The sequence below is a fragment of the Anas platyrhynchos genome, chromosome 1, assembly GCF_047663525.1.
Source record: "Anas platyrhynchos isolate ZD024472 breed Pekin duck chromosome 1, IASCAAS_PekinDuck_T2T, whole genome shotgun sequence".
Taxonomy (NCBI): Eukaryota; Metazoa; Chordata; class Aves; order Anseriformes; family Anatidae; genus Anas; species Anas platyrhynchos.
The window spans coordinates 190,136,682-190,164,491 of NC_092587.1; the positions used below are offsets into that span (position 1 = coordinate 190,136,682).

General features: G+C 34.8%; 1 protein-coding gene across 6 annotated transcripts in view; it reads right to left on the bottom strand.

The window, feature by feature from the left end:
- The window catches only part of ATM (ATM serine/threonine kinase), a 68,209-nt gene that overhangs the window by 16,645 nt on the left and 23,754 nt on the right, over positions 1-27,810 (bottom strand). For all 6 annotated transcript variants that reach the window (XM_038175687.2, XM_038175677.2, XM_038175679.2 and 3 more), the window contains 25 exons: positions 27,600-27,720; positions 25,963-26,139; positions 25,017-25,186; positions 24,456-24,702; positions 23,740-23,855; positions 22,641-22,767; positions 21,589-21,788; positions 21,091-21,262; positions 18,887-19,051; positions 18,480-18,612; positions 17,350-17,445; positions 15,869-16,040; positions 15,072-15,213; positions 14,254-14,430; positions 13,623-13,797; positions 12,385-12,472; positions 11,880-12,035; positions 10,725-10,827; positions 9,954-10,042; positions 9,757-9,859; positions 8,633-8,781; positions 7,545-7,649; positions 6,888-7,007; positions 5,770-6,004; positions 3,688-3,855 (listed from right to left, as the gene is read on the bottom strand). In XM_038175687.2, the coding sequence (XP_038031615.2) occupies positions 3,688-3,855; positions 5,770-6,004; positions 6,888-7,007; positions 7,545-7,649; positions 8,633-8,781; positions 9,757-9,859; positions 9,954-10,042; positions 10,725-10,827; positions 11,880-12,035; positions 12,385-12,472; positions 13,623-13,797; positions 14,254-14,430; positions 15,072-15,213; positions 15,869-16,040; positions 17,350-17,445; positions 18,480-18,612; positions 18,887-19,051; positions 21,091-21,262; positions 21,589-21,788; positions 22,641-22,767; positions 23,740-23,855; positions 24,456-24,702; positions 25,017-25,186; positions 25,963-26,139; positions 27,600-27,720 (3,706 nt within the window). The remainder of the gene's footprint in view (positions 1-3,687; positions 3,856-5,769; positions 6,005-6,887; positions 7,008-7,544; positions 7,650-8,632; positions 8,782-9,756; positions 9,860-9,953; positions 10,043-10,724; positions 10,828-11,879; positions 12,036-12,384; positions 12,473-13,622; positions 13,798-14,253; positions 14,431-15,071; positions 15,214-15,868; positions 16,041-17,349; positions 17,446-18,479; positions 18,613-18,886; positions 19,052-21,090; positions 21,263-21,588; positions 21,789-22,640; positions 22,768-23,739; positions 23,856-24,455; positions 24,703-25,016; positions 25,187-25,962; positions 26,140-27,599; positions 27,721-27,810) is intronic.

Below are 27,810 nucleotides of genomic sequence, written 5' to 3' on the forward strand. Positions count from 1 at the left end.
AAATACTATGAAAGCATTTTAAAACATTATTAGAAGTTATTATTACTATGAGGAGTTGTTTTTACAACAACACAAAAAGAATCGATGGATGAATATAAAGAAAAGCCAGAACAGCTTTTGTAAAAGTAAACCATGGAATGACAGAAAAGTTGATGCTGAAAGGAACCTCTGGAGAGATACCAGACCCAACCTTATGTTGAAAACAGGGCTTTAGATTAAGTTTCTAGGACTCTTCCTAAACTCAGACTTGAACTATCGAATTCCAGCAAGGAAGATTTCACCGTTTCTCTGGGAAATGTGTTACAGTGGTAGTGGTAAAGAGTTTTTCTTTTCCTGTATCCAGATGGCATTTCTCTTGAAATAACTTGTGCCCATTGTCTCTTGCTCTTTCGCTGTGCATCTTTGTGAGTAGCTACCTCCATCTTCTTTATCCTCTTTTACGTATTGGAAGATTGTGACTAGATCTGCCCCCTGAGCCTTCCCAAGGCTGAATAAAACCAGTCCTTAAAATGTTTATTCCTGTGCCAAGCTCCCCGCTCCTCTAATAACCTTCATGGCCCTTTGTTGGATGTCTCCAATTTCTCAGTGCCTCTGTTGATGGGTGGACTAAAACTGGACACTGTACTTCAGGTGTGGGCTAAGAAGTGCCAGGCAGAATAATCAATCACATTTCTTAACTTACTGACTAAACTCTTGGTGATGCAGCCCAGGACACGGTTCACCTGTATTGCCACAAGGGCACAACGTCAATTCATTCTAGCATTGGGACCACCAGGTCCTTTTTTGGCAAATCTACACCCCAGCCAGTCAGACCCCTACCTGTACCACTGCTTGAGGTTATTCAGTCCCAAGTGAAGGACTTATCTCATGCAACTTCTGTAGGTATCATCTTCCAGACTATTGAGGTCTGTCTGACTCACCAGTCACTTTTCCTTCCAGTTTGCTGTTATATGCAAACTTGGTGAAGGAATTCAGTCCTGTCACATAAATCTCTGTCATAAAGATAGTATCAGAGCCTGTAGCAAACCCTGGGGAAAACTTGCTTCTTTCTGGCTATCAGGCTGCCTTTGCATCATCAATGACCACCCTCTGAGCTCAGCTGTCTAGCCAGTTTTCCACCTGTCTTGTGGTCTTATCGACCCAGTTTGTATCGTACCAGCTTGTCAAGGACAATGTTGTGGGAGACTGCTGCAAATGCCTTGCTCAAATCAAGACAGACGACATCCACAGCTTGTCCTGTATCTGCCGGGCAAACTGTTTCATCACAGAAGATGATCAGGTTAGTCAAGCCTGATTATCCTTAGTATATCTGTGCTTGCTTTTCCCAATCACTTTCTTGTCCTTCATGTGCATGGAAATAACTTCCCTAAAGACCTGTTCTGGAATTTTCCTAGGGATGGAAATGAGGTTGCCTGCTCTGTAGTTTCTCAGACCTTGCTTTTTGCCTTTTCTGCATATGGATGTGATTGCCTCTTGGTGTCATCAGAACTTCCCCTGATCTCCATGATCATTCAGAGGTGATACACGAGTGGCTCTGAAATAACAGCTGTCTTAGCATCCTCGGATGCATCACATTTCCCAGCTCAAATGGACTTCTAGAAGAAGTCAACAAGGATAAGGAATAACTGTCTGATACCAGTCTACTCCAAGAGATTCCAGCAGTTGTGTGACATGGCTCCTCAACAAAAAGCTAAAGAAACAAAGCCTCAAGAAACAAAAAGCATGGCTCCTGGAGGGGCAAAAAAGTAAGATAGGCAGCAGAAAGAGAAATAATTGGGCCACTTTTTACAGGGTCATTAGTCACCCCTGAAAATGCTCCAAAGACTCAGTGATCTGTGCTGTTCAAAAGACAGCACATGTGGGGAAGGCAATGCATAGTGAACAAAATCTGGTGATGATGTTGAGGTATTCAAGGTGATAAAAAGACGGAAAAACTTATGACAGGCAATACAAGAAAATAAATTGAATGAAAAAAGCAGATGAAGCTACCAGCAAAATATAAATGTTAAATGATGCATGAAGAGGGCAGGCAGAGAACGTATACATGGCTTATATACAGCAGTGACTGTGAGATGGCTATTCCTGTCTAGAAACAAAACTATAAAGCGTTACCTCGCTATGGAGAATGGTGACAGGGAATATAAGGCTATTGTTTTTTCCAAGATCAGAACTATCCCCAAATGAAGATAGGGGTTCAAAATGAACACAAGCAAGCAGCTCTTAAGACATTGAGCACTGAGCTGTGGAATTCCTTGTCACAGAGTTTTTTGGTGTCATGGTTTTGGTTGGGATGATCATTTTCTTTACAGAGGTTTGTATGATGCTGTGTGTTTGGATTTTTGATGAAATAGTGTGATAACACATTTATGTCTTCAGTTGTTGCAGAGCAGCTCTCACACAGAGCCAAGGACTGCTTAGCTCCTGGTGCTGCCCTGCCAGCGAGGTACCTGGGGGTGCACAGGGAGCTGGGAGGGGACACAGCCAGGAGCTGGCCCAGACTGGCCAAAGGGACATCCCATGCCACATGGCATCATGCTCAGCAGTAACAGTAGGGATAAAGAAGGAGGAAAGGGGGGGACGTTTGGAGTGCCATGGCTTTTGCTTTACCTGGTAATCTGTCTTTATCTCAACCACCTTTTCCCTTTCTGATTCTCTCCCTCATCCCACCTGGGGGGAGAGAGAGTGAGCAGCTGTGTGGTGCTGAGCTGCCTGCTGGGTTAAACCACAACACCTGGATATTAAAAACTTCCACAAACTCAGCAAGTGACTGGACATTTATGGTACAAAAAAAAAAAAAAAAAAAAAAAAAGGAAAGAATTATACACAAAGAAACTACCTTTGGTTCTGGAAGTTCTTGTGCTACAAATTAGTCTGGAGGAGTACTCTGGCTATTGTGCTCAACTATTCTTTACAAGTTTTCTTAGGAACTTCCTATTATTCATTGCTGAGACAAGAGAGAGGGATTTTTTGTTTAAATCCTTGTATTCTGATATGGAGATATGCATGTAGTCTTTGCTTCACATCAAGTGGTATGATTTTTCAGGAAGCTGTCGAAGGGATCTAAAATAACGAAGATCCAGAGGCACTTGGTGAAGTCAAGTTTGATGAGAAAACACTTCCCTGTTTGAGGTAAGATTCCATTTTCAGAGGTACAAGTTAAAAATAAAAAGCCCAGGGGTGCTTGTAAACGGGGAAGGATTCAAAGATGTGAAACAGTGCCCCAGATCACATCTATGTTCCTTGATACTGGATTAGTTCAAGAAGTCTAAGGTACAGTAGTTAAAGTTCATCAGCCAAAAACCTGCCTGGAATTTCTGTATAGTTTGCGGTACAGCTTCGCTCCCACTGAAACTGAAGTCCCAAATCATACTCCCACCTTTTCACAGAGATTCCCTACGGACGTATGGGAAATGCCTGCAATGGAGGAGTGTTTCTTTATCATAAAATGTATCATTAGTGTCTTCTTTTTATATATATATATATATTTATATTTATATTTATAAACATATATATATATAAACATTTTTTTTTTTTGCACAATAAAGACAAGAGATAAAATCCTTTACATAACTCTTCCTGTAACAGAAACATGTACACTACTACAGTTTCAAGGAAAAGCTTCAGAAACAGGCAATACAATTTGCAATAATTTAATTGCCATAAATTAACACACCATATAGGACATACCTGAAACCAATCAGCATCTAATTTTTTTATCAGTCCTTTAAGAATATTCAGTGCAAGACTCTCTTCCTTTTTAGCCCAGAAAACCTGAGCTTCTTCTAGTTGCCATTCACAAACTTCATATTGCTTTGTATTATATTGTTTGATCTGAAACATAGCTCTTTCTGGAAGCTGAAATTGAAAAAATAATACATGATCATCAACAATTCTTGAAGTCAAATACATGGATCTTAAAGCAAATTTTGTTTTTAAACTCCATCTTAATTTGCTCTACATGTGCAGCATGAATGTATTTTGAAGAAAGAGATGAAGTCATCATTCTACAAATTTGCAGACAATCCCGACTTGCAACAAAAAGAGAATATGGAATTGAACTTCACAAACCCCAAAATGAACTATCAACATTTAACATTTTAGATTACTTGGAAATATAAGGTACAGAAACTCTACAATCAATATCTGCTGAAATAATCACTAAGCTAAAATGATATATACACAATTATTATGTTGAAAGAGACCTAAGAAAAATAATGCAAAATGCAAATAATGCAAAAAACGTGACCATCATATATTAATCTGCTTATATATCTACCTCTTTACTCATACTACTGGTGAAATAACATCCTTATTATTCAGTAATCAAGCATCACTACACGATAGCATGAAGACCAAACTATTTTTAACCACGTCGAAGATTGAGGCTCACGTATTTTCACAAGCTGTGCAACTAACAACCACATCATTCAAACTTTTAAATAAGCATTTTATATAAGGTAAATAATTAAAATGTAAGAATGCTTGTAAATGAAAATTTAAGTTTGAGCACTTCAATTAGTGGTCAGTGTGATGATTCCGTATGGCACTCTACTCCTCCTCCTAATGGATAGTAGTGGCAACAAAGACAAGGAAAAGCCATTAATTGTGAAGAACGCTTCCTCCAAAACTTTCCTACATTCAGACACTTCACGCTGCCAGCTAGTGGCATGCCAAAACACAAGAGTTATCATCACGTGGTTTGAAAGACTGGTAAGGTCCAGAAGTATGTTCCAAAAGTTATCCATGCCCTACAACACTGAAAAGGCTGGAATTATAGTGTTTCCAGAAACACACTGGCTTGATCTTCCAGAACCTTTTAATCTTCCCCAAATATAGCACCTCAATTTTAATCTTTTTCTGGAACTGAAAACCTAAGTGAAAAAATATGAACTTCTGTTTAGGCTCTTACAGGCTGGTCATCAGCACTGTGTTGATGGCTGATGCCATCCCAAATGGGCAGGCATGAGATAAAAAAAAATTAAGAAAAATTCCCAGATAATTCCAGAGGCACTGAGTAAACCTCTCAGTTTATGAAATCAAAGGCAACTTCCTACTGATGACACCATTATGCACAAAGAGAGTTGGAAACTTCCTGAAATCAAATTTTAATGTACTTTCACGTATTTGAAGTGTTGAACACATTTCCAAGTTAAATATTTATCTGGAATTACTTCATTCAGAGGTTCTTGGAGGATATTGTTGCTCTATAAATTCTTGATGTGATACTACTTGCAGACACACTAGCAAGAATGAGCCAAGGTTGACTCTGGATCTTAAATGGATTTTTCAGCATTAGCAGCTGCAGAAACCACTGTTACTGCAAATCCCATTAAGTCATTCACAGAGAGATATTTAACACAACGCAATGGTGTTAATACAAATCCTCAAAGACAACACTCAATATACAGATGCAACAGAGTTCTTTCTGCAGCTTTAATCTGGGACACTAGAACAACATGATGCAAGTGAAAGCTGGATATATAAAAGTGTACTAAAATGAACTACTAGAGCTGTAAGAGCATTCTTTTGTAAACAATTTCATCTTAGTATTATCTGCTTCAGAGACTGGCTTATAACTATGAGAAAAAATTAGAAAACATGACAATAAATACAATTAATGAGTATGTTCTACATATTTTAAATCTCCAAAAAATTGATTCATTGAATAAACTTACAATATAGCTAAACTTCAGTACTGTTGAAAAATCAAGTTATTTTACACACTAAAAACCTAAGCCTCCATCACTGATCTTTCCTGGAATTTGTTACCTGTGTATTATTAGCAGTTCTTGACAATTTAGAAAGCTCCACTAGATGCTTGGTAAGGATGTCTTTAATACAATCTCTTTTAGTATTTTCATCCTCCTTTTCAAGCAAGATCTCCAAAATTACAGTGCGCAGAGCCATGATGGGTTCCTGGAAACGGAAGTCACTATCCTTGAGAAGATGGGACTGTCTCTGCCATTTCAAATAAATATCATTCAGTTGTTGAGTAGTAGAAGATCTGCAGTTATTACCAAAATGGAAAAGATCTGTTATCAATTCCTGCTAAATATTAGTGAAACGCAAGATGAATAACAACAGTAAAGTACAGAGGTAGCTTACAATCTGCAGTTCTAATACAAGAAAGAGTCCATAAAACCCTGCTGTAAACATTCTTGATTAAGCTTTAAAAATCATCAAAAGGATTCTTATTTTGTTCTATAAGTTAAATACAGATCAAACTAAGAATAAATTCAAAACTGTGTCATTACAACCATATAGGTTGCCATTCTATGTATGACTTTCTTAGTTCATTAACTGTAAATACCAAAGGTTCATAAGGTCAGATGACTGTAGAATGACTATAAGTTATCAAACTGATACAACTATGGCAGAAAAAGGCAATGTTAATAGCACTATTAAAAAGCAATGTTAACAATTCAGCTAGAACACTGATGGTAATACTGGTCCACTACAAAAGTGATACAAACTGAAATAACATTCAATAGATCCATGGGGATGATCAAGGAAATAGAAAACAGCGTCAGAAAGGAAACTAGTGGAGGTTGACTTAGTCATTTTAGCAAACCAAAGGCTAAGAGATATGGTTGCAGCCTTGGGGTGCACCAGGGAACTCAAACAAAGGAAAGAAAGCAATTACTTAAAATACAATATTGACATAGTATCAAGTAATTAAAACTAGACCAGGAATAAATCCAGTCTGGAAATAAAGAGGATCTGGATTTGTCTTCCTGTCCTAAAGATAAAATCTATACAGTTTTTAAGATGGAATATGAGATGCCCAGGAATAAAATTTGATGAAGTCGTTTTATTTGTGTGCTAGACTCGATTATCAAACATATAGAAAACTGAAAAAGCAGTACAAAACAATGCGTAAAAAATACCTGGAAAATACCGGACCTATATTTTCCAACTCTCCAATTAGCTGTAGTCTGCAAAGAGTTGGATATAAAGAATACACAGACTCGAGACTGCCTCTGCATAGCTCTTCCACTTCATTCACCCTATGGATTTAACAGAGATTTTTTTTTCCAGTATCCACAAAGAATTACAAATATCCATAACAATTTCCACAGTGAGAAGAAATTAAACAGCAAATCCATTCTGTCTGGAATTATTTTGTAATACCATTGAAGTTCAAAAAATTAAATTTGTCAGTAAGTGAAAACACGATAAACATAAACTCCAAGGCATGTGTTATAACTGACTTGAAAAAGACAAGTAAGCATTCAAATCCATTTCAGAGGCAGTAAAAAATGCATACTAGAAATGAATCTCAATTAACACGCAAATTGTATATGCACAAAAGATAAATCCATGTTAAAAAAAAAAAAAAACTAGAATTTAAGTTGCAGACCAGAAGAACTGATATTATTCTATGAATGAATCTTCATTTAAGCCCACAGAACCACCCCAAGTCTTTTTTTATGTAACTTGTGACTACCATCTCTCCTTCCCCCTCTGCCTTACCCCTGCCCCTTTCTGTAAGGGCAGAATGTTGACACAGCCGTTTTTTTTTGTTTGTTTGTTTGTTTTTTTACCTTGCATCTTTAAGAATGTCATAAAAAGCAGAGAATTCCTTATCTCGTAAAGACTGAAGAGCATCATACAATGACTTGTGGTACCCCAATCCTTCCGTCTCATCTCTTAAAGAAAAAAATAAAAATAACAACTTAAAAATGAAAAGGAAACTGCATTTCTCTGCAAAGCATTCAATTTTAGCTTTATGATGAATATTTTGCCAGTACATTTTTCCGTGGCTGGCTGAACTGCTGTTTCATGTGATAGAAAATTACAAAGTAACCCTTTACATTTCAAAGTAATTTAGTATTTTATAAACACAATCTGTTCTTTTAAAACAAAGAAAAAACAGTAATTGTCAAAATGTTTGGAGTGCTGGAGTATGTGTATACAGTTATTATAATAAGACAAAACCAACATCACAATAAAAAGTTAATCCTAACAATTCTCATGGCATTATGCTGAAAGATATGGGATGTATCTCCTTGGAGATACTCAAAAGCTGCCTGAACATGCCTGGGCAACCTGCTGTAGGAGTCTCTGCTTGAGCAGAGATTGGACCAGATGACCCCCAGAGGTTCCTTCCAACCTCAGCCATTCTGTGGTTATATCCTGACCACTCGTATGAAATAACTAATGCTAGGTATAGAACATGACACAAGGGAAGAGGTTGCTCCTTACAATGCAGGAGCCATGAATCAACACTGTTGTTGTTCTTTTTCTAATTCAGATTTTGAAGACCTCTCATGGCTTACTATTATCCTTCCCATTTGTTTATACATTAAACATCAAAAAGTATCCATCCCTCATATATAATTAAGACACATTTACTATATGAGTAAAAAGTGTAAAATTTCACTTAGGAAGAGCATTAAGAGATAGTTACAAACAAACAAAAAGAAGAATCAACTGCATAGTTATTGAGGATAAAGTGATGTGCAAACAAAATAGGTCCAAGTGAAAACAATGAATTTTCAATTCAATGACTAAAATAAAGTAGGTGACTTGCACTGCAGAAATGATATTCTAATTGTCTTTTTTTTTTTTTTCTTGGAACTGAAACAGTTGCCTTTCACTTACAGAACTATGAAAAAAAAAATTGATTTACTTGACAGAAGAGATTTGGTCCCACTGCGTATTCCTCCACGCTGCCTGGTATTGTATTTCCTGTAGTTCTGCACACCACTCAGTGTTTTCATGTTTCAGTCCATTTAGATACATGGAAAGAGTGTGGCAAAGCCCAAAATTCTGCAAAGCCTGTAATTAACAAAATTACTGAAAGTTGCTTTTCCTCCTTTGATAAACTGAATTGTTTTTTAAAAGTATTTGTTTTGCCTTTGGTGACAAAGAAACCTTTGCAAGTAAGATAGAACCAAAAGTATTTCTAAACACAGCACAAAAAAACCCTTCTAATAAGATAACTATTAAATCACACTACTAATACCAATCACCTTGGAAAATTATTTCATTGCTACTGTGGCTGACATTCCTGGAAACAAAATTTCTATGATGTGTTCAAAATGAACTATCTGCTGACGTTTCTCCATTCCATCATTTGTGAGTAGTAAGCCAAAACTGGTTTTACTTCCTAGGGAACTATTTTTCCTAGTGGAGATTTGAAAAAGTTTCCTACAACTTTTTAATTCCTATCCATTCAAAGACCATAATAACTTTTTAATTGTGATCACTTATCCAGGTTACATGTGCAGCCATTATGTTTAACAATAAAACTAATTAAATTAGTATCATAAAAAAGCAAAAAAAGGGTAAAAAAGCAACATATTTTAAGATATTAAAATAAGACAACATCAATTCTATGTATTGATTTCAATAAGAAATACAAGTTTCAGTAACACAGTTACTGTAATGTAGATGTTTAAATAATGAGATGATAAAAATAACCAGTTGTATTACCTTTTATATCTCATCATTTTAGGAGCTATCCAAAATTTGTATAAAATGAAAAACATTTTTAAATATTTCACAAAATTCATGATCCAAGATATGGAAAAATGGGTAAGTGACAAAAGGACAGTAAGCCTTGGTGTTTTCAGACAAATGCTGATTTGTCTTGTATCATGCAGTTTGGCTACCTATAATGAGAGAGGATTGAACTTGATAACTGGAGAGATTTCTTTGTCCTAAAACAATTTTGGTTTTAATATGAGTATCTTTATACAGTACAACGGATATCAATTCCTACATTAATTTCCTATTAGAAAATAAAATTACCTCTATTATCCCTGCGTGGCAAGTAGATGGAGAGGGGGTTGCCTCAAGGTCATACGTTAGAAGAGCTTTCTCCCATACTGCTTCGTGCTCATATGTTCTTATCCTATTGTAAGTTAAGGAGAAGTTTTCAATTTAAGTTCCTTGCTAGGAAATGAAATCAATTATTTATAGAACATAAGACCATTAATGAGTTATACCGTGCTAATGGCTGTAACATTCTTCCTCCACCACAGCCATAGAGACTGTCAGGCTCTCCAATGCTTTTATAGATGTCCATGAGAAGATCCTAGAACAAAGACCACAAAACAAAGAATTACCTCTCTTGGAACTAGTTCGAGCGAGTTTTATACATATGATGTAAATTTATAAATAAAGGTCCCTTCCATTAACATTGTTATCATTGCTTAATTTTCCTATATGTGATATCTGAACCTGTTATCACCACAGAAAGAAAAATTCCATAGTGTAGCAAAACTCTTCAGGACCACCTAATTTCTCTGCTTCAATATTAAAAAAAACACAGCTCTGGAACAATATACTAAGGAAAGAACTAACTTTGACAAGGCTATTGAATAAGATTTTATGTATTAAATAAGACTTGTAGATACCATGCTACTATGGTTGTGATTACTATAAAACTTTCTACACCAGCTTACTTACCTTTTTTTAAATAAGCTATTCCCTCTGACAAAACAACAACAACAAAAAAACCTGCTTTACTGGTTACCACCATAAGGTCGATTCACTTGGGAAACAGTCTGTTTTGCTGTGAGTGAAAGTTTACCTGTCAGTTAGTGTTTTATATGAACTAATACTTGATTTAACTTGTCTGTCAAGGCCACTGAGTTCACTTTGAATTAGAGCATAGGTAGGACTTTCAAATACAGCCTTCAGCTCAGATGAGACCTACTGTTAATTGTGATTATATAAGAAGGTTTGCAGATTATTAAGCACGTAAACATATATACCTGTAAGCTTATGCCAGTTTCTTTACTTTTTTCACTCAGGATAGTAATAGCTGTTCTTTGACTTTCTTCTTCAAATGTCAAACTTTTAGCTTTTTTAAAAGACCTACAAGAAATGTTTGAAACAGTAAAGTTAAATGAGATTTCACACAAAGAATTAAAGTAATGCTGAAAAAACACTTTACAATTAAGGGGTACATATACCAAATACAAAATTGAGCCTGTCACATTCCCAGGTTACTCAAAATGGCAGAACGGCATTTACCAGAATGGCAAAGTAGAACCAAGAATATCCATATCAAGGGATTTCAACATCAATGCTTTGTGGCTTTTTTGTTTTTGTTTTGTTTTTGGGGGAGGAGAGGAGGGAACAACTGTAATGTTTGATTTTTATTAAATCAAATTGCTAATGTGTTCTTGTGAATTCCTGAAGCAATAATGCTCTCTTCTGTGAAGCAATAGAAACAACTATATAATATCTATGCTTACAACCATACTTTTGTTATATGTTCACTGACTAGAGTTGCAAAACCAAAGCTAGTAAATTAGCTCCATATTTGGATCTTGTTAGACTAGAAGACAAAGGTAATTGTGCAATATAAAAGAAAGTTCCCTCTACATAGATCAGCAGAGGATCAGTTATACACTAGAAATTATGAAATTATGAAAATTAAAACCATACAATTCTGGTCAAGGGTCTGTGGTTTCTTTCCCCTTTGTTTCACTTTTGGACATAATTTGACCAGTACACTATTTGACAGTATACTATTTGATAGTATACTAAACTATAATTTGACAGTACACTATTAATTTCCTGAAATAAAATCTGAAAAGCGTTCCATTTGGAAAGTGAGTTTAAATACTTCTTGGTATCCAGAAGCACTAGCTTGAACTAATTTCCTCCAGAACACACACACACAGAACACTTTCTGGTTAGTAATTAAAATGCCACAATTTCAAATGTGTCATAGCCAGCAAACTAGGAAGGGTGGGATCACTTTGAAGGACTAATAGAGTATTTTCAAGGTCAGTACACGTGCCTGAGCATTTATTCTGAAATTTCCATAGCTTTTTACACAACAAAATACTACTTGGAAACATAAAATATGATCCATTTTACTAGAAATGTCAAGAAACCGAAATCCTCAAGCCTTGTACCTTTCTTGCTGTTTGTCTATATTTATCTTGTCTGCGTAGATTTCTGCATAGAGCAAGGCTGTGAAGTGAGCAGCACACGACTGTGCTGCTACAGCAACTTCAAGATAATTCAGATCTAGCCAGAAACAGTCATCAAAAACTGTACCTGAAACAGATCTGATTAAATAGAGACTTTAATACTGTTGTAACAGAGTTAACATTAAACAAAGTAAATCCAACTCAACTATAAAGCCTTCCAAAGACTGAATCTACCTTAGTCCCCAAGTCCCAACCCCATACCATAAGAAGTTTATCATGCAAGAAGTTTTCAGAAAACTCTTTCAGCATAGTTATTATCATTTAAAGCTAGCCATATTATTCTATAATAAATGTAAGGTTACTACTAGATCTTTATTCTTTTAAGCAATGTTCTCTATCCGATTTTTCTTTCTTAATCTAGAACATCAACAGACCTTAAAACAGTCAAAATTAAAGTTAAGCAACATTTTGGAAAGCCATAATTCACCTCTTTTGCCTTCTTAAGTAATTAACAACAGCAAGCATGGTTCGTCGAGACACTTTATCCAAACTTCTGAAAACCTGGTTTTCTTGCTCTAGGATGTATATTTCAAAAAAGAGAAAATAATGAACTTGTGTCATAACAGTGTCCTTTATATTGCATTTATTGCTTCAGTAAGATTTGTTGCATAGAAGCACAATGCTTGAAGAGACCTCTATCATTTGCTCACATGTCCCTGAACTAACTGCAAGTATGTAGAACTTACCTCTTCAGCAACTCAAAGCGTGTGTGACTTGCCTGTAAAGAGGCTAAAAGACATTATACAGACTGATTCCCTTGCTGATTTTTTATTGAAGAAGTAAGTCTCAGAAGGTATGGAAGATACGGCAGAGTAGCTACTGCACAAAATATATATATATATTAATCTGAAGTTACTGTATTTGTGTTAAGGGCCACGTACAAATAAGAGAAATATATGATTTCAGCTCCTGGAATTGAGTTCAGTCATATTAGACTATTCCCACTGTATAATAACAGAGATCTTTTTACGTAAATTTCTGCTCACTCCAATCACAATCTAATCTGAAAGGACACCAGTCTGCTGGATTAGAAGGTACATTCCAGCCAGACAAAGCAATTCAAACTTTTATCCTCAGGCTAAAAGAAGGCCCAATAGCTCTCTGTCTACTTCAATTTACCAAAACAGTACTTTCTTTTGAATGGAACTTACTGCATTTACTCAAACTCAGACACAGTTATTTTGGATTACAGTTTCCTTTCATTCTGCTGGAATGGAACAAGTCTTTTTAGTGTATAGGTAGACCATTATCAACATTGGGATGATGTTCAAGCAAGGATTAATCTTCTTTTCCAAGGGGAAAATCTAGGTGAAAATGCCTTTATTCACTTTTAAGTAAGAAAGAAATTGAACTGCCACAATTAGTGATTTTAAGACACAGCCCAAGTTTTAGTTTTGCAGCATACAACACTGGATTACATCTGAATTCAACAAGTAATAAACATTATCCAGTTGTGAATAATAAAAGGAGATAAACAGAAGAAACCACTTGGGTCCTTTCAATGATAAGCTTCAAAATGACAGATACCTCCACCGACCAAACAACTGTACAGAAGTTTCTCGAATTCCATCTACCTACAAGTACACATCATGTATTTGAAGTCAGAAGAGACTTCTCACAACCAGGATCCCTCTTCTCACTGAAAGAAAAATACTGTGACATTACCTGAATCAGAACTTGGTGGTGTAGCTGATCTACTAGAAGAGACAAATCTGCAACAGGCTGTAAAAAACTTCTGCACATGAACTGACAAAAGATTTCGCCAAGATTCATTTGAATCATGAAGAAGGACATCATGAATCAGGTATGGAAGCAAGGTTTGACACAAGTCTGTTTTCACCTAGAATACAAGTAGGGAACAGCTGCTAAGAAGAAGAACCAAAAGCCCTTCTTTCTCAGGTTATAATAAACTCAAAAAGCCTAACAGTGATTCTACTGTCTTACCGTACAACAAAACTAAAAACTAAAATGTATCAATTTAGACACAAACCTGAAAACTATTCAAAACAAACATGTGATGTTTAAGAATGAACGTGTAACATACAAAAATGTGTAACGCTCAATATAGCTATACTAGTATTCAGTTTAAATACTCACACATACTTCAACTGATTGCAATTCTCTCTCAAATCTTGTATTCAAAAATGTATTTTATGTGCAGTATCTTAACTGTGAAGTATTTGATTTACTACTAAGTAGTAACTTAACAGCAGAAATTACTATTTGTTATTAACCTGAGTAATCATATAATTTTGTGCATCACAGCCCACAGAAGTCTGTGTATAACTCAGCTCACCTCACACAGTGGCTTCATTAACTGGAGAACTTCGTTTTTTACACCTCCACTGTCCAGTATTGAACGGGTCAGGCTCTTGATCCAGGTCTCATGACTTTCTCCCAGAGGAAGCCACAGGTTTGTGTCATCCAAAATTTCTAAAGAAGCCTCTGAATTGTTAGTTGGTAGTTCAAAAAACTAGAAGAGAAAAACATATATTGCAAATATAAACAGACGCAGCATTTAAAAAGCATACTGCGATCTCCACAGATTAAAACATATTAAAACAATACTGACTGTGCATGAACTGATTGAAAATATCGACTTTGTTCATGCAAATGTAAAGTTTTACAAGGAAATCCAAAAGTATTAATATTAAAACTTTACAAATAGCATCAACAAGGCCATATTAGACAGCACAATTAGGTTGCACATTAAAAGTTTGAAAATCAGGAAATATCTGATTTATGGTTAATTATGTAACCTTTTTTTTGACTTATTTTCCACAAGGTTTTTGCATCAAATGATGGAATCCTGAGAAAGAATGCATTAGATTTCTATGCAGGCAAACAGAAATGATCAGTATAGTAATGAAAGCACATAGCTTTCTAATATCACATTGGTAACTTCCTATCTGAAGAAGCCCCAGATACTGAAACAGAAAGGAAAAACAGACGTACAAAAGCAACAACATCTGCAATAAGACAGATGAAAAGGTCAACCCTTGGATTCAACAAAGATGATCTCAAAAATGTTTTCATATTTACTTTTTTGTTTGTTTATTTCTATGCTTTCCCTACCCCTCATGTCATGTAAATAAGCTATATTAGAAGAAGTACCTTTTTCCTAGACATTCTGAAAGGCTGTAGATAGATTAACATGGGATCACCTCTTTTTTTATAAACTTCCCAAAATTCAGTGCCAGACTTGGTGGCTAATATGTTTTTCAAACATGAAACAGCAGCAGCTCTAACATCAATACTGAAAGAACAACATATAGAATGTCATTATTAATAACTTCATTCAGCTATTTTATTTTCAAAATCACCTTTATAAACATACAAGGCAATGAATTCCATAATCTAACAACGTGTGCATCACATCAAAAAAAATTCATGACTAGGATCATAGAATCATAGAATAGAAGCATAGAATCATTAAGGTTGGACATTAAGACCTCCAAAATCATCTGGTCCAACTATTACCTTGCCACCAATGTCACCCACTAAACACTGTCCCTAAGCACCAGGTCCAACCTTTCCTTGAACACCCCCAGGGATGGTGACTCCCCCACTTCCCTGGGCAACTTGTTCCAATGTATAACTACTCTGAGAAGAAATTTTTCGTTTGCAACCTGAAAATACCATCCCATACCTTGTTATAAAGCAAAGCCTCAGTATCTACTCTACAACATCGCTATCCTTTACAGCACAGAGATTCTCTGGCTCAAGTTTAATTAGACAATTTCTAGCTTGACTGGATAAGTAATCTGAGCCTTGAGGAATCACATGGTTGTGTGTTAACAGGTATGAACCAAATGCACTTTCAGAGGTGTTACTCAGATATCAGCAACATACAGCTTAACGGCCCCTATTAAGCTTTGGACTGAATAAATTAAATAAGTAAATATACTCACGAATTATCTGTTAAAGCAGTATTTATTTGAGTTAACATTATAAAGACCCACTGAAGCTTTTTATCTTCAAGTAAGTCTGCTGCTTTAGAATCCAGTGCATTTTCAGCATGCCGAAGAGCTATGGTAGAAAAATCCATGGGACCTATTTCTCCCAAGCAACTTCCAACAGCCTCTGCAAATGAAGGTGATTTTATATTTTTACACACACTAAAACAAGGTTTGACCCTAAAAAAATGCTGTGACTAGTCAATTAGTACAAACCATTGTTATGAGCTCATTATTATGAGGTCAAAAGCTGCAAACTTTTATAAATAATCACCTCAGGAGCTTTATGATTAAAATCACATGCATGTTTCACAGCTTAATCCTCATAAATAATGCAGTTATGCTTTCTAATTCAGTTTTCTCAAAATGTATATTGCTCTGGATTTTGCAGATTAAATCAGACACAGATTTTATTTTTGCTTGTATCCAAATCAGGTAAGTGCAAAAGGTCAGAATCACAGCCACTAAGAGAAATCATGAATCTATCTAAGGGAAATCATGAATCTAAGGGAATCATGAATATATTCCCTAAAACACAAGACTATATACAAGGAAAAAATGACCTTGACTTTGAACATAGTTTCTAAAAGAGGGGGGATAATAATTTTCATTAGAAAGGAATCAATATTTATTTCCCTGTTTTTTCCTTTCTACTTGCCACGCTTGATAACATTTCCATCTTCTACAATATTGCTTTTAACAATCAGAGCAAACTGAAGATACTCAGGTTGTGTTTTGGATTAAGTTTAACAAATCATCTAAGGAAACGCAATGCAGAAAGGGCTGAAACATACAGCTTGCAGAGGTGCTGCAGTGTTGTATCATACTGAAGTCAATGTGAGCTGCAATTGCAATGATCAGTTATTAGTACTTTAGACAAATACATATATTAAGGCAAATGTTCTCATGATTTGTGTATCTAGCTGTTTTAGACATCTAATCTCAGTAAACATCACCTTCATGGAAGGAAATCCCACTTTGGGAAAAGCAGATTTGTATTTTGACATTGGTACATTGGACTAAACAATAATCAAGTGTTCAACATAAATGGTGAGAATAAATTTAGTAATACATGAGAGGCTTTAAGATGGACAATAATTATTTTGATTCCCACTAAAATATGCCTTTCAAATTTTCAGGTAAGTTCTCTTCCATTTTTCTTACTATTTTTCAACCTACTTAAGTGACCTGTATAATGGCAGGTGTCTTCATGAGTATAAAAGAGACTAGGGTCTAAACTGATTTAAATTTACAATATTAGTCTGAATTGTTATATGCAGTGACTGAAAAGAAGATTCATTCTAACCATTCTAAGGATGGTTACCTCTAGCAGCAAAGGCAAAATAACATTGGGAAGTAACACTGAGAACAGCCACAGTTTCAAATCTTTGTTTGCAATGACAGCCCTAGGAGATCTGTGAGACCAATTAACTTACCCAGCACTGCTTTTTCACCTGCATGATTAAATGCCTTCTTGGACAGCTGCAGTAAGCTCACCACCAGTTTCACTATTACAGAATCTTCTGGTTTTTCTATCATTCACAAAGAAAAACAAAACAAAACAAAACACATTAAAATGTATTTTCTCTTTTTCTATAAATGCTACCACAGAACTTCATCTGTTCTCATACTGTGATAAAAGTGATAATAGCTGCTCCCTACTCAGCTTCCTCACACCATTCAGCAGTTCACAGATCTCTCTGTTCCTACTCAATCCTTTTCCAAGCTTACAAGGTCTAGATTGTTCAAGTTCTACTCTGATGTTTTCCCACACAAACTTGCTGGCCTTTTACAAACACCCTTATTTTCAAGCAGAACTTTGAGACTGAAACCGTAAATGATATTCAAAACATGGACATAATGCACTTATGACCTTAGGACAGACGACTGTGCTTCCTCGAATTTTACTCTTCATTTATCTAAAGAAAATTACATCATCTTTTTTTATATTCCACTCATTCAGTAAAACAAGCAGATGCAGATTTGACGTAGAGGAAAAAAATGAAATGGCCTTGTTAGAAACATCTGAAATCCAAAATAGGAACGAACTAGGTTTGGACTGGAAGCTAAAGCATTGTGATATGGTAAGGTTCAACTAAACTAAATCCTATTATTTTCAAACTTTTGTGAGATTTATTTTCTAACATATTATGCCTTTCTAAAATCTAGTTTTGGTAATGAAGCTACTTAAATGTAATTGTAAAGGAGCAGGGAAACTCATATACAAGAAAACTCATTAAGCAGCCATATAACAATATACATTATCCTTGTCATTCACAATAATGCATGCCCCACTCCAAGAACTATATGGGCATTTTACCCTGTCTGTCATATAACACTTCACAGAACATTTATAACAGGCTCTGCAGGAGATATTTCAGATTTTGCATCAATAATACATGCCATTCTACTCTGCATGTGAAATTGCAATAAGGTTACATTATTAAACATACCAAAAAACAGGACACAAAATAAATCATTTGATGTCAAACTGTAATAGGGTTATACTGTTACACATCTAAAACCAGATACAGATGAAATAAAACACATAATCAGATGTCTGTACCCTGGAAAGTCTTCAGGAGATCCTTCATCTGATCTTTATATCGTTCCAACTGTTTGCGTAAATCATACAGTCCTTCAAGTCGTGTTAAGGGCAGTGAATCACAAGCACTAACTGAGAGAAAGTGATTCATTTCCTGCAAAACAACAGTTTGTATTAAGCACAAGGTACACACAAATAAAGGCTTGAAGTAAAGAAGTGGTACACAGCAGTCCACAATGTGGAGATTAAGAGATGCAAAGTAAGAATGGAGAACTAGAAGTACCTCAATTTCTGAAACTGGCAATAAAAATGATTCACATCTAATTTAAATCTTTCTCAATTACACATGTAGTTCCACAACTATTTTTCTTTTAAAGTTTTATTGCAAAAACCACTACACCATGAGATATAATTTAAAATGTAATTACCTCCAAAAGAGAATATGGTCCTTTACTGTACTTTATCTTCTGCTGAGTTGTTCGCAAATCTTTAAAAGCGGAATATTCAGGAAAAGGATCTAAGCGTTTGATTGCATGGTACAGATTTTCATTATCCTTATTGTCTATCACCAGATACTTCAATAAGCCTAGGACCTGAACATAAAAAGTAAATGAAAGAGAAACACTTTGGAGCCATTATTTCTTTAGGTTATAAAGTCTGCATTTCTCTTAGTTTCAATAAACTGAGAACTCTATTAAAAACTTGGTAAGATAATTCGTTTACAATATTAGAACTTGTAAAATTTTCAGAGGCACAGGGAAATCACAGGCATACTCTGAAAAGGAGTTTTTGCTATTGCCTCTTCCCTAACTGGTAACAAAGTGTTTATCATCACAACCTGCAGTTTTATCCTGTCTTTTGATAAAGCTAATTTCAAGCATTGAGCAATGCAATATTGAATATGATTTAGCAACACACTACACACAAGCAGGCCTTTTGATGTTACTGGGACTTTTAAAATTTCTACTATTTCTATTTTATCTACAAATTGTTAATTTCTACTATGTAGTGTCAGTAATTTGAAATCCCAACAAATGCCTAAAATAATGATTTACTGTCCAAACCTCTGAACTCTGGCAGAATTTGTTTCATAGCAGGTCTACAATTTAAATAAATGCTTGCATAAGGGATAACATATTTTCTTTGAAAAATGCACTTTTTTTTGTGCTGTACTTACTAACTAATGAATGCAACTGGGTATTCAATACAGGCAGCTTTGAAGATCTACAATCTAAATGATGAGGTTTTTGTTTGGACACTTGTATTTATTTGAAAATGATTGACTATCTTCCATTCAATGCTGGAAGGAAAATAAATAGAAGAAACTAAAAAGTACACCACTAAAGGAAATACATCCCTGCAGGAAACATTAGAAGATTTCATATGATAGCAGTTTGAATTTGGAGAAGTTTCTGTCCTCCCCACTTTGTTTCTGCCCAGGGATGCCCTGACATATTGCTTTCACAGCTGTGCATGTAAAATTATTTGCACAGAGATATTATAAAACATCAGGTTGGTGACCACTGGGCTGGGGAAAAAGGTTACTGGGTAATTATCAGCTGAACCAGTGTAGCTCTACAGTTGAATTGGAAGCAGTAAGAGGTCAACATACTGCTAGCTACACTGCAACCATGACCAACATACGGTAAAATGTCACCAGAGTAAGTTAGAAGGCAAGGGTGAGGACTCAAGTGCAAGAAGCATACTCGTTTCTCACCTTCAGCTACAGATTAGAAGTCTCTGAATCTAACTGTATTTCCATCCCCAGCAGACCCCACATGCAAGTTATCACCAGAAGGAAAACAAAGCTTGTCACACAACAGAAACTGCTTCATTTCTTTGTTAAGGATGAAGTGCTAAATATACTTTTAGTATTGTTTTAATCGATAAACAGCTGAACCACTGACATCTGTTCTCTACACCTATTTCTTCTTTGTCTTCTAAACAGCTTCCCCCTCCAAAGGTCTCCATTGTATTTCCTGCGTAATTTCCCACAAGGCAAGAAGCAGTGTGGCCATGGCTAGGTGAGAGCTTTGTAGGCTACTGCTTGGCTGCTTGATCTCTTGTAACCAACTTGCCATCACCAGCAGTTTACATATAGCTATGTTCTGTCTTTCTTTTTCTTTACTGGTACCACTGGTTTGGTGTCTCTTCTCTACTGAGAACATTTTTTCTGAAACTTACCTTGAAGGTTTTATACCTCTTTCATATTTGACTGAAACCGACACGGAAATTCAAAGAAGACATGAAAGGCATAAGGACAGCATTAAAGCTCTTTAAGAACTAAAAAAGATAACTGTTTAATAGGTTAAGTAAACAGAGAATTAGAAAGTAAGTGATAGAGTAACCTCAGCAGTTATGAGGGAATATATCTCCATCACTGCTTAAAGCCATAGGCATTACAAATACAGAACACAGAAACACCAAAAGTAGACATTTTTATCTAAACAATTATAGGTATAGAGTTACATGCCAAATAACATTATGATGTTATTGCTTTGTGTAGTTACGAAGCACAGAAAAAAAGGAACTGAAATTGAACACTAATTTAAGAATTCCTTTTATGAAGTAAACATAAACTTAAAAGCTAACAGACAAGGAATAAGTACAAACAACCGCAACTCAGAACTACCTGTTGCTGAATCTTAGGTTGGTCCACGGCAAGAGGTATTAGTGTTCCTACAATAACGTGGAGGTGGCTCCCTAGAGCATCATTGCAACATGTAACTGCTGTGTGGCAAACGTGATGAAGAAGATCACAACACAGTGAGAAGCTGCGCACGGATATGTCTCTGATAACAGGTCTGCCACAGGAAACAAAAAATTAAATTAATGAAATACAAATTGCCATTGTCTCAAGTATTAAGCTATTATACAACATGGAAGAATAGAGGAAAAAGAGGAATATGAAGAATCTTTATGGGAAAATTTGATTCTAAACAAAAATTATCAAGGCTCTAAGGATTTAGCTCAGGAGATAAAGGAGAACTGAAAAATACACAAATTGACTGAAACACCTTAAAAATCAAGTAAAAAGCATACAGAAGAATATATTTCCAAAAGGGAACAAAATAAAAAAATAAAAAGGCTTTTGGATTATTGACACCCATGACGTAATTGTCATATTTACCTGCTGTTGATGTGGTGAATCAGGGTATAAATTACATCACGGAGGACAAAAGCCCATGCTCCTCCTAAACCATCTTTTATCTCTTTAAGTAACAGAGTAACAAAGAAATGATAAATTATAAGAACTCTGTGTCTCTTGTAGACATTGTTTGTATCTGATGCATGTTTACAAAGGGCTAGAAGAATTTTCTGGAATGAATCCTAAAAATAAATAGAACTATGAGTAAAAAGATCATTCATAATGCCAACAGATACATACTGTATATCAAAAAAAAAAAAGCTAAGCAATAGGGAGACATATCTATATGGACTAAGACGTTAAAAAAATTTAAAGAATTTATTCCACTGGCTGGCAGTACTAACTTTGACGCTTAAAAGTTTTAGACAAACATGCTTCATGAAGTTTTTTTTTTTATTATTATTTTTAGATTCATTATGGATGGGCAAAGTAAGCTGTGTTCTTCACAACATATGCAATAAAATAGCATTATCTTTGTAAAGATAAGTTTCTAAGGAATTATGTTAGAAAACAGGAATATGTTTATGCTGCATCATTTTATATACCTTCTTATTTGCTATTAACAACAGAAAATCAAGTGTTTGAAAATATGACAGACTACAGAATTTCACACTGTCATTAAGGGAAGCTAACTTTAATATCTGAATTGTAGAGAGTAATTAGAAAAAACTGTCCAAACATAATTACTTTAGAATGTTTTCAGACATACGCCAAATAAATAAATTACATCTAAATTGTATCTTGTATACAGACATTTCCCCAGCCTTTAATTCCATTTATACATTACTGGATATGCATTATGTAATGCAATTATACTCTAAGCCCTGGAATTTTTGTGAGGTTACCATATCCCAGAACTTAGGACTTCTTCCTTTTCACAAGGCAAAAAAGAGAACAAAAATGCATCTAAGTTTGTATTTTTTTCCTCAAATATACATGATGAAAATGTCTAACTAAACTTAAATATACCCATAAAATGAATTTTATATTCTAAAGGGAAAAAAAAGTCATTATTACATACTTTACATACTTACAGGGCTTTTAGTAAGAACGGCTATGAGACTTTTTAATTTGCTTTTATGACAGCTGCTAATATAGTCCAAGGTCGCCTTAATCACGTAAGACGGAAAATGAGGAGGATTAGGTGAAGGATCCAGTTCCCTGAATGAATAAATAAGAGTTTTTTTTTTTTTTTTCCCAAGTATCAAACCCCATGTGTTAAATGACATATGTCTCATGGAATAGAAGGAAAAGTCCTAGGAAATCCTTTCTACTTTCAGTAAGTGAGAAGCTCTCAAAACACCAAGCAGAGTGACACACTTTTTATTCCTAACTCTGTTGCCCCTATAAGGCAATTTTCAAGGTCTCATTTCTCTTTAACACTCTTTAATTCTTTTTTTGAAAGACCATATTGCTAAAAAAAAATATATATATATATATATATATATATACATATATATATATATATATATATATACATATATATATATACATATATATATATATATATATATATATGCCTAATATAAGGTACCTTGGAGGAAAATCTAAAAATGAAAATGAAACTATTTTTAGCATTCAAATATTTCTATTAGCTGGGAATTAGTTAATTTGACATTGTTTAAGCAATTTTCTTACCAAGTACAAGAGCAGCCACTACCGGAACTGCAAAGAAAAGGTTCACTTTCACTTCTGACTTCTAAATATTTACAGACCTTTGAAAGAATGACTTGAAATTAGTCATTAAAACCTGGCTAATTTTACTGCAAATAAAATTTTACAGGGTGGCTTTCCATCCTAGTTTAAATTCATCTAATCCAACATTGCCATAGTCCAGAGCTTATCAACATACAATGGAATTCTCTTGCGCACCTATTCATTCTTTCCATTAACTGACATATTGTAGAGAGATTCCCCTTTACTGATATCACGGAATAACTATTTAGAAAGGATGCACACGATGTATCATCACTAATGAAAATAAAGTCCACTAATTCTCATTTTCAAAGTTATCTCTTCTTATGCCTGAAGGGCACATTTTAATACACAATGTTATACAAATACACTCATATATAATGTTATAGAAATACATAAAAAAAAAATACAAATTTTTTAAAATCTACAAATACCTACCCTATGTATTTACTGAGATGAGACCCTTCTGCCTCCTCATTAGGTGGCTCATGTAAGGTCATCAACAGTTCAACCACAATTTCTGATAAATTATTATGAGATAAATTGTCAATTTCCTAGAGGAGGAAAAACAGTATTTTAGTAAGAAACAAATTAGCTAAAGTAACTTAACACTTTTTTTTTTCCTTCTGTGAAAACCAATCTTTTCTTGTCTGGACTCTCTATTTGTTGAATTAGTCAAGACAGACAATTTATTCAGAAATTACACCTGGCTAGGTCTTACCTATGACAGTCACAGGCAGAAGAATTGCTTCCCTTGCATTTGGAAAAAAAATAAGTAAGATTAATTCTTACTACTTGTTCTGTATACAGTCTGCCTCTGGGGAAGAAGGAGAGCCTTCAGAAAGTATTAAAAATATTTTAGGAGGAAAACATGACTTACATAAAGAGATATGTAACAGGGGAACTCAGGCTTGTATAATTAAACTTCTTTTTATCACGTTCTGAAACAAATTATACTTCAGATACTGTCTGCCTGAAGGATACTATTGAACCCCAATTACTTGAAAAATCTGGGATACAAATTCAGCTAGCTTGGCTGTATTACAACAATAATCTCATATCTATAAACATGAATTATGTATATTTTTACAAAGTATATATATAGGAGTTTCCTTCACGTCATACAACAAAATTTATGCATTTAAAACTGCTACCTGTTTCCCTAAGCAGTCTTCATCCTTAAGCACATCATACACTTTAGAAGCTGGTTCTCTTTGCTGTGCTACTTCACTCTTTCCGTGGCTTTGATAGGCAAAATATGGGAGGATGTTCACAAGTATCTTTGGGAAACAGTCTGCCAAAACCTGCCTCCAGTCTTTTTCAATCTTGTTGGCCAGTGATTTCACATCTTCAAATTGACTTCTAATGACCAGGTGTGGAACCAAAACTTTGTAACAAGACCTACATGTAGTAAATACATTTCCAGAATGTCCTTGAATTGCATTTTTGAAAAAATCTCAAGCATAATACAGCAAATATCATTCCCCCACTAGATTCCTCTATAACTAAGCTTGTTAATTATTGTCTAGCTACTGCTACACAAAAAGTCTTTGCAGCATAACTATAGTATACAAGATGCTAAGAATACATTAGAAAAACTCTCAATACTTTTTCCTACAGTAAAATCTTGATGCGTAACTACATTTAGATATTTGAAACCTTGTGTCATAATTGTAAATAAATCTAGATAAACTGCTTTGACATAGCAAATTTACCTGTAGAATTCCTCAAGGCTAGTATAGTTCAGAAGAACGTAAGGGAACGCAGACAAGTTGTATCCACTGTCATTTATTTTCAGCCACTCCACCACCAAATAGTCTAAATGTGATGTCATGAAGTCTTCTATACTTTTATAGCCAAAAATGTCAGATACTTTTTTCAAAACCTGTGCATTAAATAAGATTATAAAGTAGCACAAACAATACATGATACAATGGCATAGTGAAAGTACTACTTGTCCACCCCCCTACCCTTTTAACGCTTATTAATGTAATTCAGTTCCTACTTAGCACAATCTTTTTTTTTTTTTTTTTAATTTCTGTTTCTTCTAAGAAGGCAATCAAGAACTATACCTGCCTTGGAAGAAGTAGCATGCAAAGAAAGGACAAACTGGTATATATTTTGCTGGGTAAAGACTGCACATAGAACAAGAGACATTGAGTAGAAAGTGATAAAAACGAGAGAACACACACACCAAAAAAATGACCAGCATGATAGACTGTCGTATGAACAGCAATTATTTCAGTACACCCTTATGAACAGCAACATAAAAGTTCATCAAGACACATATCACCTTCCAATATACTGCATTTACTTTACATATTTTCCACATTGGAAAACTCAACTTACTTTTAGAGGATAGAAAGAATTTTTAATGAGTTCTGAAATCTTTAATGTTCAAAAATCTATTCGTGTTTTAGATCTGTGCTTTTAAGGCACAGGATTTACTGTTAAAATTGCTTTTTATGATATCATTACTTCTGTGTTAACATTAAACAGATCATTAGATTTAATTACAAACTCATTCAGATATTTAAATCTCACATTAGCCATGCATTAAAAAAAATAACAACTTTCAAAATTGACAAAAGCATTTTGCACCATTACAATTTTGCTTTGCTTCATTTATAACCTAAATATAAACCAGATTTTTTTACTTGCCTTTTTCACAAGGTGAAGTTCTAACCCATTCTCTTTCACAGACTGGCAAATAGCAAACAAGGCTTGCTTTTCGCATACAGGACTGCAGCACAGAACCATGGTTACAAACATCAGCAAAACTGCTTTTCTATTACACTGCTTATCCAAGAGATCTTCAGAACTTGCATCGCCACTAACCTGCAGGAAGAAATAATGAAGAACATACATAAAAATTCTGTTAAAATAATCTAATGCTGTTAAAACAAACTGATTGTTAAAACAATCAAATATCTGAAGAACTAAATTAATAAGTTAGAACAAAGGGTGCTGATACAAACACTTCTGAAAATATTGCTTTGGTTGCTTAAAAATTAAATCCCCCAGCTGTCTGCTCCACCTCTCAACCAGAATTTACTGCCTCCAGCATGTTAGCATACAAGCTTGTATCTCATATACTTTAGTTCACATGTAGTATTAGCAACTCAGACAAAGGCAACACACTTAGCAGATAAATAACTGAGATACTAACAAGTCTCCTCTTGCTCCTTTGCAAAATTTACTTCCTCTAAAGCAGACACAGCAGCAGGATTTTCCTCAAGTTTTTTTTTTTTTTTTAATTATTATTTTTTTATTAATTTCTTAATAATAACATATGTATTACCATGTGAGGAGAAAAGCACAAACCACTAATGCATACATGCAAGAGCCACCTTGTGATTCAAATACAGTTCTTCCTTTCCTAATGCACAGTGTTGACTAGTGACAAATACTGAATAAAAGTAACATGAAACTGAACCAAGGACAAAAGCTAATGAGAGATGACAGCAAGGAGAGGTGACAGAGCAGAGAGCTGGGGCAACAGAGAAAATAGATGAAACAACGAAGAGCTGGAGCAACAGAAGTCTGTAGGCAACAGATGGAATGAGATCACAGGGATGAGGCCTCAACAGCAAGCCCAAGCTACAGGACAGCAACCCAGTGCAACAAAGAGAGAAAACACAACAAATAGAGACAGCAGGTGGAAATATGATTGACAAACAAACAAAATATTATGGAAAGTGTGGATGAGTAGGCATGGTAGCAAGGAAGAGGGAAAAATGAGACACTAATAGAAATATTAACAGTTAAAGAAATTCTGCAGTAATATACACCACTACATTTCCAGTTACTGCTATTAAAAAAAATACTTTTCTTTTACTTGAATTTTCATCTGAATATTTTATATTTTAAGCAAATTTTAATTTTGTGGAAATCAGTGTCCTAATACCACTGGAAACATTACCTTACCGAAATATGTAGTATAAAAACAGAACTGTAAAAGTACATTATTTAAATTTACCTTGCTGCCTATTCACTATTTATATATTGTCTAGAATAGTATGGTTACATTTTCCTTTGATTCGTAAGTGCTACAGTAGTGAAATCTGCAACAAGTAGCATTATACAGTCCAAAGCATACACTGAAAAAGCTGACAGATTTTTAACATGGACAAAACAGACTGACTGAATGTATAAAGGATTACCACGTTGTTCCACCACCTCAGATTACCAGAAACCATGAAGAATTAATATTCTTGGAAAGCTAAACACACTTATTTCAAAAGTCATCATATTCATAACCTGAAAATTTGGCAAAACTAATGATTAGATCTTGTTACCAGATTGCTCATTCCTTCCTGAACTCTGAGATAGGCATTCTCAAAAGCCTTTTGCTGGAGCTTCAAGGGAAGAGGTTTTGACAATCCAGAAGAATCTTTCTGTTTCACATCTTGAAACAAACTTCAAAAAAAGAATAATTATTAGCATAACACTTAGTCTACAGAATTGGTGCATATTGTGCAAAGCAAATAATAAGATTCTGCTTTTCTA